General features: G+C 63.6%; 2 protein-coding genes across 4 annotated transcripts in view; both read right to left on the reverse strand.

Annotated features, from left to right (window-relative positions):
* PUS1 (pseudouridylate synthase 1) overlaps nucleotides 1–2,886 on the reverse strand; it is a 10,535-nt gene extending 7,649 nt beyond the window's left edge. Inside the window, exons 1-3 of one of the 2 annotated variants that reach the window (XM_023537400.1) lie at nucleotides 2,805–2,886; nucleotides 1,982–2,213; nucleotides 94–231 (exon numbers count right to left, since the gene is read on the reverse strand). In XM_023537400.1, coding sequence (XP_023393168.1) covers nucleotides 94–231; nucleotides 1,982–2,203 — 360 coding nt within the window. In that variant the 5' untranslated portion in view covers nucleotides 2,204–2,213; nucleotides 2,805–2,886. The other variant, XM_011371381.2, reaches the window with a different exon arrangement.
* Nucleotides 2,887–5,417: 2,531 nt separating this feature from the next.
* Nucleotides 5,418–15,041, reverse strand: part of ULK1 (unc-51 like autophagy activating kinase 1) — a 27,778-nt gene continuing 18,154 nt past the window's right edge. Inside the window, exons 9-28 of one of the 2 annotated variants that reach the window (XM_023537401.1) lie at nucleotides 14,599–14,657; nucleotides 14,441–14,523; nucleotides 14,164–14,214; nucleotides 13,976–14,064; nucleotides 13,715–13,868; nucleotides 12,797–12,857; nucleotides 12,522–12,611; nucleotides 11,903–12,028; nucleotides 11,384–11,532; nucleotides 11,190–11,276; nucleotides 10,557–10,825; nucleotides 9,794–9,981; nucleotides 9,424–9,533; nucleotides 9,210–9,332; nucleotides 8,684–8,877; nucleotides 8,367–8,485; nucleotides 8,164–8,282; nucleotides 7,806–7,963; nucleotides 7,196–7,331; nucleotides 5,418–7,127 (exon numbers count right to left, since the gene is read on the reverse strand). In XM_023537401.1, the coding sequence (XP_023393169.1) occupies nucleotides 7,072–7,127; nucleotides 7,196–7,331; nucleotides 7,806–7,963; nucleotides 8,164–8,282; nucleotides 8,367–8,485; nucleotides 8,684–8,877; nucleotides 9,210–9,332; nucleotides 9,424–9,533; nucleotides 9,794–9,981; nucleotides 10,557–10,825; nucleotides 11,190–11,276; nucleotides 11,384–11,532; nucleotides 11,903–12,028; nucleotides 12,522–12,611; nucleotides 12,797–12,857; nucleotides 13,715–13,868; nucleotides 13,976–14,064; nucleotides 14,164–14,214; nucleotides 14,441–14,523; nucleotides 14,599–14,657 (2,421 nt within the window). In that variant the 3' untranslated portion in view covers nucleotides 5,418–7,071. Of the gene's footprint in view, nucleotides 7,128–7,195; nucleotides 7,332–7,805; nucleotides 7,964–8,163; nucleotides 8,283–8,366; nucleotides 8,540–8,683; nucleotides 8,878–9,209; nucleotides 9,333–9,423; nucleotides 9,534–9,793; nucleotides 9,982–10,556; nucleotides 10,826–11,189; nucleotides 11,277–11,383; nucleotides 11,533–11,902; nucleotides 12,029–12,521; nucleotides 12,612–12,796; nucleotides 12,858–13,714; nucleotides 13,869–13,975; nucleotides 14,065–14,163; nucleotides 14,215–14,440; nucleotides 14,524–14,598; nucleotides 14,658–15,041 lie in introns of both variants that reach the window. The other variant, XM_011371383.2, reaches the window with a different exon arrangement.

Genomic DNA, 15,041 nt, shown 5'->3' on the forward strand with positions numbered 1-15,041 from the left:
CGCCTGCGGGCTCGTGCGCGTCTCGGCCAGTGAAGCTGCACGGGCGCGAAGGCGGCAGAGCGCGGCGCACGCGCGGGGCCAGGCCCCACCTACCTTGTCCGTGCGGGCGCAGCGCTGGAAGGACATTTTCCGCATGTCTTCTCCGTGATTTTCAGGGATGCAGCCCGACCGGACCAGGGCGGACACCAGGTCGTCTTCGATGGTCTTGAACTGCGAGGACCCCACATTCCTCTGGGGAAAGAGAACGACGGTTTGTCGCTCAGTCATTACCCACAAGTCAGGACCCACACCGTGGCCGTGGGGAGACCCCGTAGCCTGCCCCCTCCCAGGGGAAGTAGGAAAGCACCTGACGGCACCCCGGGTCTCCAGAAACTCCCCACCCCCGGCAGCCCGTGAAACAGCCAAGTTAAGTTGGGTGTCCCGTTTCCTCCTCCTGGTCAGGTCTGAGACCAGCACTCCGCTGCTACTGGTGCCCCGTTGCCTGTAGCACCCGCAGCAGAGGGACACCCGTCCTCAGGACCCTAGGGCGCCCCATCGCTGTAGGGAGGCAGGCCCCTGGCTTGGAGGAGGAACCCACCCAAGCCGCTGCCGGCCAGGGCTGCACGCCACATCCTCGGCTTTTCCTAAACGCTTCGGCTCACGTGAGCCAGTGCAACTTCTTGGTATGAATGTGTGGCAGGGATAAAGATGCCCACTGCTTCCAGAACCATCTCTGATGACATCCCTGCCGGATGGCCCTCAGCATGATCCTGGGCCCGCAGGACCCGACACCAGGACTTGCTGCAGTGGGGAAGTCCTTTCCAGTCCGCGGCCTCCCCACTGCGACTGGGCCAGCCCCATTACTCAGCAGGAAGGCACAAATGCTTAAGTGACAGAAACGGTATTAACAAGCACGGATAACAGCCCTCCCACAATCTCAGTCTGTCCTGTCAGCCCTGGGACCTACTGTCCCTCTCCACACCCCCATTTCCCTAATGGGGAAGTTGAGGCAAAAGGAAGATGATGGACATTGTCTCAACCTTCCTGTGACAGAGCCTAAGGCAAAAATGCACGTAATCAAAACCAGCCTCAAAAACTCAGTTCAGTCACCCACAACGAGCAGCGGGCGGGCGGGGGGTGGGGGGGCACGTCTGGCTATTCCTCCAAACACTTGGGGCCACATCACACTGAAGCAGTGTTCTCCAAACCAATGTCACATCTACCTGTGGTCACGAAGTTAATTTCATAGGTATAACCCACACGTTTTTAAAAAAATAAAACGGGACACAAAACATCGTATTACTATTATTCAGAGTAAAAGTTATAACTGTGTAAGTGGAAGCATCGTTTTCTTAAACTTGTTTCAGTTAAATCCTAGTACACAGCAGTGAATTTCTTATTGTGAGTCAGGCTTAAAGACAGCTGACTCAAACAGAGTTGACTACAAGAAGGAACAAGAGGTTACCTGCATTTGGGGGGACCTAAACCCTTCCGCCCTTCAGAAAAGGGTCAAAAACTGGTGGGCTGGGCAGAGAATTCTAACAGTGCCTGCCTGCCCGCCCAGACGGTCACACCAAGGGATCTGACAAATCCTAACTGCTGACTCTGAGCAGCATGCAGCGTCAGAAAACCTAGTGAATCTTCCTGCTCCAAGAGGTCGGTGCTGTGATCACCCCCATTTCAAGAGGAAGAAACCGAGGCCGCAAAAGCTTCAATCCCATGTCGAGGGCCACAAGGCTGGTCGGCGGCAGAGCTGGGCCCTTGACCACTTTGGTGACACGGGCACGCCCCCTGCCCCCAGCACAGGCTCTTCCGTGGCTGGAGCAGGGTCAAAGCTGCTTGGATTCGAAGCCCAATCTTGCTAGATGGGACCCAGAAACTTGGAAAAGTGGGTTTCCTGCCGCTGCCTGAGGCCACCGCACTGGACGATCATCACTCCGAAGCCCCGACCGAAGCCACGCCGAGGTCCCGCGGGAAGCCGGAGCGGGCCCAGGCCCCTCACCTGCATGCCGTGGTAGCCTTTCCCCGAATAGGCCACGAGCAGCACGATCTTCCGCTTGGGCAGCTTCCTGCGCGGCTCCCCGTCCGCGCTGCTCTTGAGCTTCTTGGCCTGCTGCTCGGTTTCCTCCCAGACCTTGGCTCCGCCCTGCCACCCACTCCGGACCTTCTTGTCCTGCTCCTGCCTGGCCCCCACGGGAGCGGGGGACTCCGCGTTCCCGGCCATGGGGGGCAAACTGGAAAGACGGGCGCGGCGTGAGCAAGACAGAAGCGGCAGGGCTGGGGTGACACGGTGGCGGCACCATGGGGCACACGCCCCGGGCTGACAGCCGAGCGGAGTCTCGGCTGCGGGCTGGCACTGGGCTGGTCTCAGAGTCCGCGACGCCGGGCAGGGACAGCACTTAGGGAATCGGGGCTAGGCCGTGCGCCCCGCGAGCTACCCCGGGCCGGGACAAGGGCGCGGTCATTACCCGAAGGGGCGCCGTCCCAGGAGCGGCGTCCACGGTCCGCAAGCTCTCCGCAGGACCCCGGCCGCCGCCCGCAGGCTGGGGAACCCCATGCACCGCCGGAGTAGCGGGGGGCACGCGCCTGACCCCTGACCTCCCCCGGGCCTCTGACGCCTAGCCCCGCCCCTCCTGACCCTTGACTTTCCCTGGGACCCACCGCGCTCCAGCCCCGCCCGCGGCTAACCCGCAGGCTGACCTCTAACCACCCCAGTTCCCCCTCGTCCTCCCGCCCCTCCCGGCCGGCTTCCCCTAGGAAGTCGGGGAGACCCTGGCCACCCTGGTCGGGACCAGAGGGGCACGTCCCCAACCAGCCCCACTCACGGCGCGGTGCACTGAACCCCCGCCGGACCACGTGGGCGAAGGCGGAAGTGGAGCCTGGGGCCGGACGGTGGCCGGGCGCGGACAAAAGTCCGGGGCGGGGCGGGGCTTGGCACGGGGACGGGGTGGGCGGGGCGGGGCTTGGCGCTGGGGCGAAATGGGGCGTGTTTTAAGGCGCGGTTGGGGCGGGGCTTCTCTGCCGCAGACTCTGGGCTGGTTGGAGACACTGTGGATGCGGCTGCGCGCGGCTCCTTAGACCGAATAAATCATGCTAACAGTAACACTCGGCTCTGCCCGGGTTACACGTGGTAATGCATTCATCTCCAGGGAGACGGATAACGACAACACCGACCAGTCCCATAATAGTGTGTTATAAAGTAATAAATGCCACATGAAAGACGCATCAGAAGCACTGACCCCCGCCGCAAGGTGGGTGAACTGGAAAACGTGATGCCCAGGAAACAGAGCCAGATGCGAAAGCCACATGCTGTGATTCCACGTGTGAAATGTTCAGGACAGGCAAACTAGAGGCAGAAAGTGGGTCAGTGGGCGCCGACATGTCTCCTATAACTCACACGTCAGGCCTCGTGGAGAAAGAGCTCACTTGCACTAAATGACTCCCCCGGGACAGCCCTCCCCTCTGCAGAACGGAAGAAAGAGGCATCTCCAGGTTCCTGGAGTGAAGAAAGCCAAGGTCACCTGTGACCTGGTGAGCTCAGGTGGCTAAGCAGCGTTAGAAAGCATCTGGCCACTTTCTCACAGAGCACCTCCGCCTTAGACATGGAGCACCCCCACACCTGCTCCCTTCTTGACCCCACCAGCTACAGCAGGTGATCTTGTACCTCTGTCTGAGGCCTGTGGGGTTGGGACAGGCACCCAGGGGCTAAAGTTTGAGCTGGGAATGCGCCTGGGCCCACTTTCCTGGCTGAGGGGCCCTCACGGGCCTGGGCACGCTATAAACGTGCTGGGAACACGTAGGGACTGTAAGGTCATCCCGCATGGTTGCTGTCTCCCCAGGCCCAGCATCCCTGGACCCGCCCCTTACCATCAGACTTCTGCACAGGGATGTATATAGGAGATGTGTTCATAATTGCTAACACTTGGATGTCCTTCAGAAGATGAGTGGGTAAGTAAAAGGTGGTCCGTCCAGATGGTGGAATACTAGCCGGCACTAAAAAAAAAAAGGCGCTCCCAAGCCATGGAAAGACATGGAGGAACCTTGAAAGCATATTACTAAGTGAAAGAAGCCCTCTGAAAGGGCTCCGTACTGTGTGATTCCAGCTATGTGACATTCCGGAAAAAGCAGAACTATGGGAACAGGAAAAGGAGCAGGGACCGGGGTGGACTAATGAACAGGTAGGGCAGTGAAACTACTCTATACGACACCGTAATGACATACATGTCATTCATGCTCGTCCAAACCCACAGAATGTCCCCAAGTGACCAAGTGACCCCAATGTATGGACTCTAGGTGATTGTGATGGTCAGTGTAGGTTCATCAATTACAACAAACCACCGCACCAATGTAAGGCGTTTGTAATGGGAGCCTGGGGCGGGAGAATGGGGTGCATGGGAACTGCACTTTCTGCATGATTTTTCTGTAAAAATAAGGTCTATCAATTCAGCAACAAAATGCCATGATTGTCTTCATCCCCTTTGGGCATTTCTTCCTGTTACTAATATAGCAGGAGCCATCCCCCCGCCCCAACCCCGCAGAGCGGAAGGGCAGACCAGCCTCACTCCGCACCGGGCACAGCCCTTCCGTCTGCAGAGTCGAGCATGCACACACTTCAGGAAGCCGGACTGGAGCTGTGGCCGGGAGCTGGGAGCCGGGAGCCGGGAGCCGGGAGCCAGGAGCCGGCCGCAGGGAGCCGGCCGCAGGGAGCCGGCCTTCCGAGCCCCGCCTTCCACTTCCTCTACTGCTACCTCTACATGAACTTTCATTTCATGTTGCGGTTAACCGTTCTGGTAGTTCAATGAGCTATTTTTAACTTATAAAAATATTATGTAGTTGAAAAAAAAATGCAAACCCTCCAACTCAACATGGAAAAGAGAAACCAGCCAATTGAAATATGGCCGAAGGACATGAATAGACATTTCTCCAAAAAATATCTAGAAATGGCCAACAAGCACACAAAAAGATGCTCAAGGTCACTCGCCATGGACACGTGAATTATGCCACAGCAAGAACAAAATAAAAAACAGAGACTGACCAGCGCTGGTGAGGATGTGGAGAAAGCACAGCCCCTCCTGCATTGCAGGGGTCGGGGGGACAGAAGTGGTGTGCCTACTGTGGCAAGCCTGGTGTTGGTTCCTTGTAAGTCGAACGAGGAGTGGCCATATGACCTACAGTCCCCTTAGGTGATCCCCAGGAGAACTGAGAGAGGCAGACATCTCCCTAGGTCTGGGTAAGCAGACTCTGCTGGGACATGGCGGGGGAATACAGCCACAAAGCCCCAGCCTTGCTTTGGGGGTTTGCTCCCTAAGCTGAGCCTGGACACTGCGTGCACAGAGTCAAACTCCAGGTGCTGCTACAAGATGCTGGGGACGGGGGTGAGAAAGCAGGTGACAAGAGACCAGAGAAAGTGACAAAAGCATCATCAGTAACACCGCCTCAACAATTCCAAAGGTTTATTTCCTTAAATTGATATGACACAATTTAACACAATGGAGGTGGGGGAATCACACAAAATTCCTTTTAAAGTAGATCGAGGGTCGAGTGCTGTGTCGTTGAGAGTAGGATTGGCTGGCAGCACACACCAGGAGGCTGGGGCCCCAGACCTGCCCTGGGCACATGGCATAGCCGGCTGTCACTACATGAGGGACTGGGAAGCTGCTCGAGGCCCCTCCTGTGGAGCCAGCCTCCTGGCGGCCCTGGACTCAAGCCGACCATAAAGCAATAAATAGGAAAATGTTCCGTGCAGCAAGGAAGAAGTCAAGTCACCGGGTGATGAGCAAAGAGTCCACAGGGCTTCTTCGTCTAAGCCCAAGCACAGGGCAGTATTTCAAGTATTACAAAGAAAGAAACGTGTAGATCTGTCTGGGTCTGTGTTGTAGACCTTAAACCCTGGCCGGAAGCCTGAACTCACCCGGGTCCTCTGCACTTTCGGGGGTACAGCTAGGCAGAGCTGGGCAGACTGGGATGGCCCCTCTGGAACCCTGAAGTGGGCCTCTCTCTGACCCCGTCGATGGCAGCCAGGAGCTGGCTGGGGAGAATCTGACATCAAAACCTACTGTAAACCTACTATGAAACTGGATGGAAGGTTTTTGCACAAAACACTCTCCTCCCTCACCTGCCCACTGTCTTCAGGTGGGGAGCGGGCAGAAGGGGTCTGGCTGCCCTAACAGGGCAGGATGGCAGGCCAGCTGGACACACGCAGGCACAACAGCCCAACGCCCCACCCCCCCCCCAAGGCCCCCCGAACCGAACGGCCCAACCCGGCCCCCAACCAACCTTCCAAAAAAAAAACCCCCAAAAAACCAACCCGTTTCCTCCTAAAAAAAAAAAAAAAACAAAAAACAACAACAACAACAACAAAAAGAAACAGCTGCAGAAGAATAAGACACATTTAGGAGTAAAGTGTGAAAGACTGCCACGTCCGTCCTGGGTCTAGAGAGCTCGGTGCTTCATACTGCGCGTCCCTAAGAGAACATTTAAATAAGACGGCTGTGTCTCCCGAGGGTGGCCCCGGGCAGCAGGCACAGTGCGCGCGCACAGGGGGTTTGCATGTGCACATCTGTGCACGGATGCGCACACGTGCCGCTGGTGCGACACCGGGGCTGAGCGGGCAGCCCCGGCGCCAGGCCGCCTGCATAAAGTGCTCGGTGATTCACAAAGCTGAGTGGTGGTCTTGGGGAAGGGGAGGGATCCGGGCCTGCGCCTTCTTCTGGGTGGGGCCCTTGGGCAGGTCTGGCAGCTTTGGCTTGAGTGGGCCCCGGCTTGTCCTTAGCGGGGCTGCTCTGGGTCTAGCTGGGATAGGGGGAAGCCCACAAGTCCCTGCCTGCCCTCGAGGCAGCGGGGGACCGGCCTGGGCTGAGGTTCTGGGCAGGCCTTCCAGTGTCCTGAAGCCCAACGCCAGCCAGAGCCGGGAAAACGGAGAGGTGGCTGGAGACCTGACTCTGGACACTGGGCGGAAACACGGTCCTTGCCAGGCACTGGAGCAGGGCCCAGGCTGTAGGACTGTCCCTTCCCACCTGGCCAGCACGCGGTCCCACCCACGGGTCAGTAGAGGAGGTCCGGCCCTTGGGCGTGCAGGCCGGGCACTGGCGGTCAGGCGCAGGAGCCGGTCAGCAGGGCTGAGAGTCTCCGCTCGATGCACAGTTTGCCTGTGGGCGGGAGGGTGCGTGAGGCGCTGCCCACTGCCCTTCCCCCACGAGGGCGGGGTGCCACTTACACTTGGCAACGTTCTCCACGTCGGCCTGGTCCGCCAGCAGCCGCTGCAGCCCCTCCATGAGCAGCAGGGCCTTGTGGTAGCGCTGGACGCAGTCCTCCCGCCGGTGGAACATCTCGTCCAGGGCGGCCGACTGCACCTGCGCGGGTCACGTGGGCGTCAGGCCCCGCCTGCGTCACGCAGGGGTCCAAACTGACTTCTATGGGCGAAGGGCAGCCAAGGATTCCAGGACCGACCTGCAGCCACCCCCACTGCCCGTGGTCTGTGGCGCCCCAGCAGAGGAGAGCGACTCTCCTGAACTTTTATTGGGTGTGCATTTCAACTATGCAGATGAAAACCGGCAGGGACAGGCACTGACTCGGGGGCAGCTCTTGGGCGGAAGGACCCCAAAACCTCGGTAGCAGCGCACTGAGGGGCCGGCCTCGGCCCCTTCTGGAGCTGCCTGGCTTCTCATTTAGCTGGTGGGGAAAGCTGGGTCTCTGGGAGGGTGTGGCCGGGGCTGCACCTGGGCTGGGGAGCCTGCTGGGCTGAGGGGCCTGTGTGCCGTCTGTCTGTTGGCCGGGGGGTTGCGTGCTGTGACTGCTCGCCCCAGTGCGGCCGTGTCGCCGCCTACCGTGTGCACGGCGTGGCTGAAGATGAGCTTCTCCGCAGTGACACTCTGGATGCGGTCCAGGAGCCGCTGCTTGTCCAGGAGGAAGCGCTGCAGCCGCAGGCTCAGGCCTTGGCACGACAGCACGCTGGCCTTGTACAGCTCGTTCAGCTTCCGCACCACTGCGGGGGCGGCCGTCAGCTCCACCACACGCGCGGGGCCCTCCTGTGCCCCGAGCCCCTGCCGCTTTCCCCCAGGGCGGGGCCCGCTCCAGGCGGCCTCCTCACCGCTCCACGCCTCAGACTCTCCCCGCGGTCACCTATCCCTCCCTGAGCTCACGGCCTCCCGCCTCGCTGCTCCCGGGTCTGCGGAGCCCACTCACCCTGCTTCACAGTGGACGACAGGCAGAGCTTGCCAGCCCGGATCTGGTCAATGGCGGTCTGCAGGCCTGAGGACAGCAGCTCGGCCACCTTCAGGTAAAGCACTAGCTGCTCTGCGAAGCTGGAGGACAGCAGGTGTCAGCGGCTGGGAGGCCCCGCCCAGGCCCCCACCCGATCCCCTCCCCAGGCCCCCGGACACACCCACCCCCACTCGCGGCTCAGCAGGCTGATCTGGTCCGCCACCACGCTCTCCTGCAGCTGGTACTCCGGGCCCCCGGCCGCCTCGCTGGCGCTGCCCTTCAGGGCTGCGATCTCCAGGACGTGCTGGACGAAGGCGAGTGTGAAGCGCAAGCCGTGCAGGATCTCCGTGTGCTCTTGCTGTGGCGCCAGGCCTCGGTGTGGTCAGAAGGCTCCAGGGGCCACAGACCCGCAGAGGCCCCCTCCCCCTCAGAGCCCGTGCCCAACACCCGCCAGCCCTGCAGGGAGGCTCAGGCACTCCAGCCCGTCCCCAGCCCCGCTCACCTCCATGAGAGTCTCCTCCGGGAGGTCAGGGGCCTCGAAGGTCACAGCCCCCTCCAGGTTGGCGGTGACGGGGTCCGCAAAGCTGCAGCAGTGCCCAGGGGCCAGGACCTCGGGGGCGGCCTCGCTGCCTGCCCCAGGCACCAGGTGGCGGGCAGAGGCGGAGCCGGCCGAGCTGAGTGAGCTGGAGGAGCCCACTGTGGAGAGGCCCCCAATTCAGGATGTGCTCTCATGTTCCTAAGAGCCACTCGGTGACACAAAACCCTGTCCCCGCCCCCTCTGGCCGGCTGGGCCTCAGTTTACATCCTTCTCCTCACAAGTGGAGGCCTCGCCCCTCCCGGGGTCCCCTAGCCCGCCCCCCGCGCTTTCACAGGACCTTCACGCCTAGAGGCTGTGCTGTGGGGCCTGTTTGTGTGGCCGGTGCTGAGCCTGGGGCCTCAAGCCCAGAGCCTCTGACCCCACAAGGGCAGCTGGTGTCTTGGCGGGCCAGCATCGAACCACCTGCAAGGGACGCTGTGGCAGTCCTCACCTGAGAACATCCTGGTGCGGGGCCCCTGGGGTGGCGTGGCCCCGCTGGGGGGCGAGCCCACGGTGAACACCACAGGGGAGGGGCTGCTGGCGCCCCCAGCCCGGGCTCCTGGCTGCAGGTTCCCTGCAGAGCCAGCAGGGGGCACTGTGAGACGGAGAGGGGGGCTCAGGGCCTCTGGCCCCGCCCCACCGCCCCCGCGGGCCCCACCACACACCGACTTCCATGGGCTTCTCATGCAGGCTGTCCATGCTGCTCGAATCAGGGGCCTGTGTCCCAAAGGCGGCCTTAAGGAGCAGGTCGGTGAGGCGGCCGGTGCTGAGGGACCTGCAGGGTGAGGGGAGGGGCTGGCTGAGCCACTTGGGTGGGCGCCGGGCTGTACTGCCGGAGGCGGGCCTGCCGCCATGACCAGCCTTACCAGTGCTTGCCGACCGCCAGGCACGCACACAGCAAGCACTGTCACCCCTCAAACAGACAAGCAGATTGAGGCTCAGTGGGGTACAGGCCAGGCTCCCACCAGAGGCCCACCCCACTCCAGACTGCAGGTGGGAGCAGATGACCAACACCCCTGGGTCCTGCACACTCACCTGCCAAAGGGGCCCTTGGTGTCCTCTGTGGGGCGCAGGCCAGGGCCCAGGCCCGGGAAAGGACCTGCCTCTGAGAGGTCAGGCAACGTCCGGTTCCGAGGGGGTGTCATGACCACGCCCTGCCGGGCCAGGAGGCTCAGCAAGCTCTGGGAGCTGGGGGTCTTGGGAAAGTCAAACGCAGGCGTGGCCTAGGAGGGAAGTGGGGTGCTGAGGGCGGCCCCAGACTGGGCCCCCCATGCCACCGTGAACACCCCGGCGGCTGGGCCGCACTGGCCTGCGTCTGCCAGACCCCAGCCACAGGGTCCCAAACTTCCACGACCCCGCGCTCTTGGCAGAGGCAGGAGACCTACATGTGGCCACCAGCACCACGCTGGAGGACGGTGCTACGTGCACACGTGCCCTGTACACCAGGAGGTGGCTACAGCTTCTGGCCGTTTCACGGACAGGAAAACTGACCCCGGGGGACGGACTACACAACTTCCAGCCTGGACACTGGACCAGGGTCCGCACGCTTCCTGGGCTCGGAGCCACACCGTCTCTGCCACAGGACCATGAGGCAGCGAGGCTCGTGGAGCCAGTACAAAAGGTCTTGGCATTAACCGGGCCGCTTCTGGTTTTTAGGGGCCCCCACGTCCCATGGAAACCCTGTAGGCAAAGGGCTGGGTGGCCAAGCAGGGGTGGGCACACGGACATTCAGTGCGAGCTCTCTCTTCCGGGGGGCACCCCCACCCACTGGGGAACTCTGGGGCGTTACTTCGGTTACCTTGGTGGGGGAGCCCAGGATCGGGGGGAGGGGGTTCCGCTGCAGAAAGTCGGGCAGCTTGGGCGAACCACGCAGGGGCCGGCAAGACTGCAGCCCGTGGGGCGGCGGTGGGGGGCTGGCCTGCGGGTGGCTGAACGCAGCCCCCAGTGGGTCTGTCGGAGGCTTGGGCAGCTTGGGGCGGATGACGTGCAGGTCAGACAGGTTGGGGGCACTGTGCAGGCGGCAGCCCAGCCCCGTGGTGTGGGGAGAGTGCTCGGGCACGGAGGAGCCTAGGATGGGACAGCGCAGCCGGTCACCGTCTGCCCAGCCCACATGCCACCAACCAGGAGCGCGTACGGAGGCTCCACGCCTGCTCCTTACGCTCTGTAAGCTCACGGCCACCCGTGCAGTAGTGTCCCTATGCTCTACCACGCGCCCGAGGAGACAGGCACAGAGGAACACCGGCCCAACATCACGCAGCGTGGACTGGAATCCCAGTCGGTCCCACAGGATTTCCGACCCTCCTACTTGTGAGGAATGAAGGCCCTGGGAACAGGAACGCCTCCCCACCCCAAGCGTGGGCGGCTGGTGGGGCTTCCGCACCACTCCCCAGGTCCACCATGCTCATGCCCCAGGGGCCAGGGCTGCACCTACCTGGACGAGGGGACCTGCCAGCCCGCATCTCAGCGCCTTGGGGGGAGGGCACCCCGCTCCAGCCAAGCCGCTCGGGGATAGTTCCAACTTAGGGGAAAGGATATGCCAAGATCAACACCCCAGATGGAGAGGGCTCCCCCACCGTGTGGAGACGCCCCGTCCGGCCCTGGTTCAGAGGCTGCGCTCCAGCTCACCTTGTGGAAACGGTGTGTAGGGCCGGCCTCCACCCAGGGACAGTTTCCGGGCCAGCGTGGCTCCAGGCTCGGCATGGGATGGGGGCGACGGACTGGCCCGTGCGAAGCCCAGGGGGCTGGTGCTGTCTGACCTGCGGATGGCGGAGGACCTGGGGACACGAGCGGCAGCAGGGAGTGAGGCCCCGGCCACGCCCAGCGGCTCATCCCTTCACCCTGCCGCTGGCACGACAATGATGGGGTGGGGGGCCCCAGTGTCCTCCCTGCCACCCTCAGGCCCGGAGTCGATAACCTCTAGCCCACGGGGCCTTCTATGAGTCACAAGAAGGTGCCCGCTTCTCTCGTTTATTTCTGTCTGTTGAAATTTGCCAAAATCAATACAGTTTTGTAACTCAAGACACGATACTGACATCTGCCGGAAAGCTGCCATCCGCCTGCACGCCCGGGCTGCCCAGTGAACAGCGGTGCTGACTCAGTGCAGCCTGAGGGGCGGCAAGGGTGCCACCGCGGTGCCGTACTCACCGTGGGGTCTGGTACAGGGTGGGCGACTGCAGGTTCTGCTCGATGCGCTGGTAGTTCCGCACCTGCGTGGGCACTGGGATGGGCACGGACGCACCGCACCTGCTGCTGGAGAACGGGCCGGCCCGCCTGTGTGGGTCGGGACACGGCGGATGGAAGGTGTCACTGGAGAGCTGGCGCCGGGCTGAGCCTCACACGCCCAGCGCCGCTGCCGTCCAGGCACAGGGACTGCTCGCACCCCGCCCCTGCCACTGTCCGTGCCCAGGCAGCTTCTGGTTGGGACCTGCCATGGGACACACTGTAGGAGGTGGGGCAGAGGCCAGCAAGGCTGAGCCAGCTTCTGCCCACTCTGGGAGCCCATGCCCACCCAGCCTGCAGGCCCAAGGGTACTGGCAGTGCTGGTCACCGACGGTTCCCGCAGCCACCCACCCCCTGGAATACTTCTTTCCAGCCCGGTCCTGTCTGCTGGGCCACCCACAAGGAGCCCGGTGTCCTACCAGGCCCAAATGAAGACAGGGCTTCTGGACACAAATGCCACCTGCATGGCTGACTCAGGGCTGGGGGAGCCCTAAGTCTGGCTCCGGACCCACTCGCAACCTTCCGGGCCCAGGTCCGTGCTCACCCAGAGGGGCTGGGGGAGCTGCTACAGGGTGGGGACGGAGACGGTGTCCGGCCGTGGCTCTCCAGGCCAGCCGAGGCCACTAGCGAGCTCCTGGGGGGAACAAAGCAGACAGGCAGCCTAACGTGGGTACAGACCCTGGCCCCTCCCTGGGGCCCGCCCTGCACCTGGCACAGCGGCCTAGCCCTTCCCGAATTGCTGGCCCTGAGGCGTGGCTGGAGAGCCGCTCTGAGCCAGCACGGCCCTCCCCGCGGCAAGGGGGCTCGGGGCGAGCTTACCCACTGCACATCAGGCTGTCCGGCGGGGGCTTGCCACCGGCTGCTTCGGCCACCAGGTCCCCTGCAGACAAGAAACAAGCAAAGCTGGGCCCGAGCATCTCTCAAATCGGGACCAGTGTCCACTCTGCCCTCGCAGGCCACCTCACCCACTGAGGCTCCCTGATGGCTCCACGTGAGACCCAGACACAGGGTGGGGCTGCTGGCAGGGCAGCTTTGGGAGGCAAGGGTGCTGCTGCCCGGGGGGCCGGGGGACAGCACTCTCGTGTGCCCACCTCTACCACTCATACTGGGAACTCCCTCTGCCTGTCTGGATATTAGGGTTCTCAAGGGACCCCCTGGAATCCTCCACCTCCCCCAGCCTTTGGCCTGCTGCAGGCCAAGTGTCCAGAGCTCGGGTCTGAGCCCGACCCTGGTCCAGGGTCCGGACCCCACAGCTGGTCCGTCTTCCCACCGTCCTCCTCATGCTGCCCGACGCCAGGGCAGGCCTCTCCTCCCTGCCTGAGCCGAGCTGACACACTCCGACCCAGCACTGGCCCAGGGGTCTCGGGTGGCCAGGGACAGCAAGAGGCAGTGTCAGTGTCCAGGGCCACGAGGGGCACTGAGGACCCCAGGACGGGGCTCTGGGAGCGCCGGGCCCACCCCGGGGGTCTGAACACCCCTGGGGCTAGTACTGGGGGGGCTTCCAGCAGCTGAGGGGAGGCGACGGGTAGGGCTGTGGAGGGTGCGCCGAGGACAAGTAGGCTGGGCGGGGCGGGGGAGGGCAGGCCCAGGCCCACGGACCACCTGCTGACCACAGGAGGGACTCGCAGGCGGGCTGCCATGTGGAAGCTCCCAGGAGCCCCCACGAAGGCCTGTGGGTGGAGACAGGCCTGCGACCACGTACACACGGGGTCCCCCAGGCACGTCTGCCGCACGCACCTGGAAACTGGGCTGGGACCATGACGAAGTCGTCGGTGTCACAGGACGAGTCCTTGCTGCTGCCACCGGAGTCGCGGGAGCCCTGCAGGAAGCCGGCGGCTTCGGCCGGGGAGGTCAGCGTCTTCTGCAGCTGCTGCTGCATCTCGCCCAGCGACTGCGGGTCACAGTAGGGGCCACTGAGAGCCGGCCCAGGTAGGGAGGGTGTCCGCACACTCCCAACCCAAGGGACAGGCACGCGGCCTGGCCCCAGCGGGCACTCACCGGTGGCGAGGCCAGGTGCGAGGTAGGGCTGCTGCTGGAGCTGCTGCCGGAGCCCGAGCTGGGGCGTGAGGGCACGGGCACGGGCGGGGCTGCGGGCACGGGCGGGTCAGGGACCTGGGGACTGTGGCGGGGGCAGCCCTCACCCCAGGACCGCCCTCCTGGGAAGGCCCCGGCCCGTGGGGACTCACACTTCTTCACGGAGCCGCTGGCATCGAGGAAGGGGTGGTGGAAAAACTCATCTGCAGGAGGGAGGGTGAGGGGCGAGGCCTCAGGGGGCACCGAGCCCCAGCGGGTGGCCCCCAAATACGGCTGGCCCCCCCTGGCCCCGCCCACGTGCTGCTCCCAGCAGAGCTTCGCACTGCAGAGCTGGGGTCCACCGCCTGTGCTGCTGGGAAGGAGCTGCAGCCCCGGGACCCACCCGCCCCCACCCGGAGGGCCCTCGGGGGCGGGGCCGGCGGCGCTCACCGAAGTCCATGCGGTCGCTGTGGTTGCGCTGCAGCAGGGCCAGGAGCAGCTGTCGCAGCGCAGCGGACGTCTCCCGGGGGATGCTGCGGGGGTCGGGACGTGGTCAGCCTGGGCCCCGCGGAGCGGGGATGGGGGAGGGGACGGGCAGGGGCACTCACGTGGGCACCAGGGTCTTGTTCTTCTCGTAGAAGAGGCGGAGGTCCTGGGGGCTGCTGGCCTGGTGGGGAGACGGTGGTGTGAGGGGCCCCGCTGCCGGACACTCGGCCGGGACAGCACACCTTTGACCCTTCTGGGGACGGGGCTGCGACTGCACAAAGGGACAGGGACCGCACGAAGGCGATCCAGCTTGCAGGGCTGCCAGGTGTCGGGTGCGACCGGGTGTTTGCTTCTTGGGACCAGAGAGCGGCCGCACACCCCAGCCCTGGAAGGGCCCAGAAGGAGCTGGCCCTCATGGAGGGCAGTGCGCCCGGTGGGCAGAGCTGGCGCACGTCTGCCCGTTCGTCTGCCACTCACTGAGCACTGCTGTGTGCCAGGCACCGGGGGCAGCCGAGAACGAGCGTGCGCCCTGCCCCCTGGCGTGGGGCGGCTATGCCAGCAGACG

The sequence above is a fragment of the Pteropus vampyrus genome, unplaced genomic scaffold, assembly GCF_000151845.1.
Source record: "Pteropus vampyrus isolate Shadow unplaced genomic scaffold, Pvam_2.0 Scaffold189, whole genome shotgun sequence".
NCBI lineage: Eukaryota > Metazoa > Chordata > Mammalia > Chiroptera > Pteropodidae > Pteropus > Pteropus vampyrus.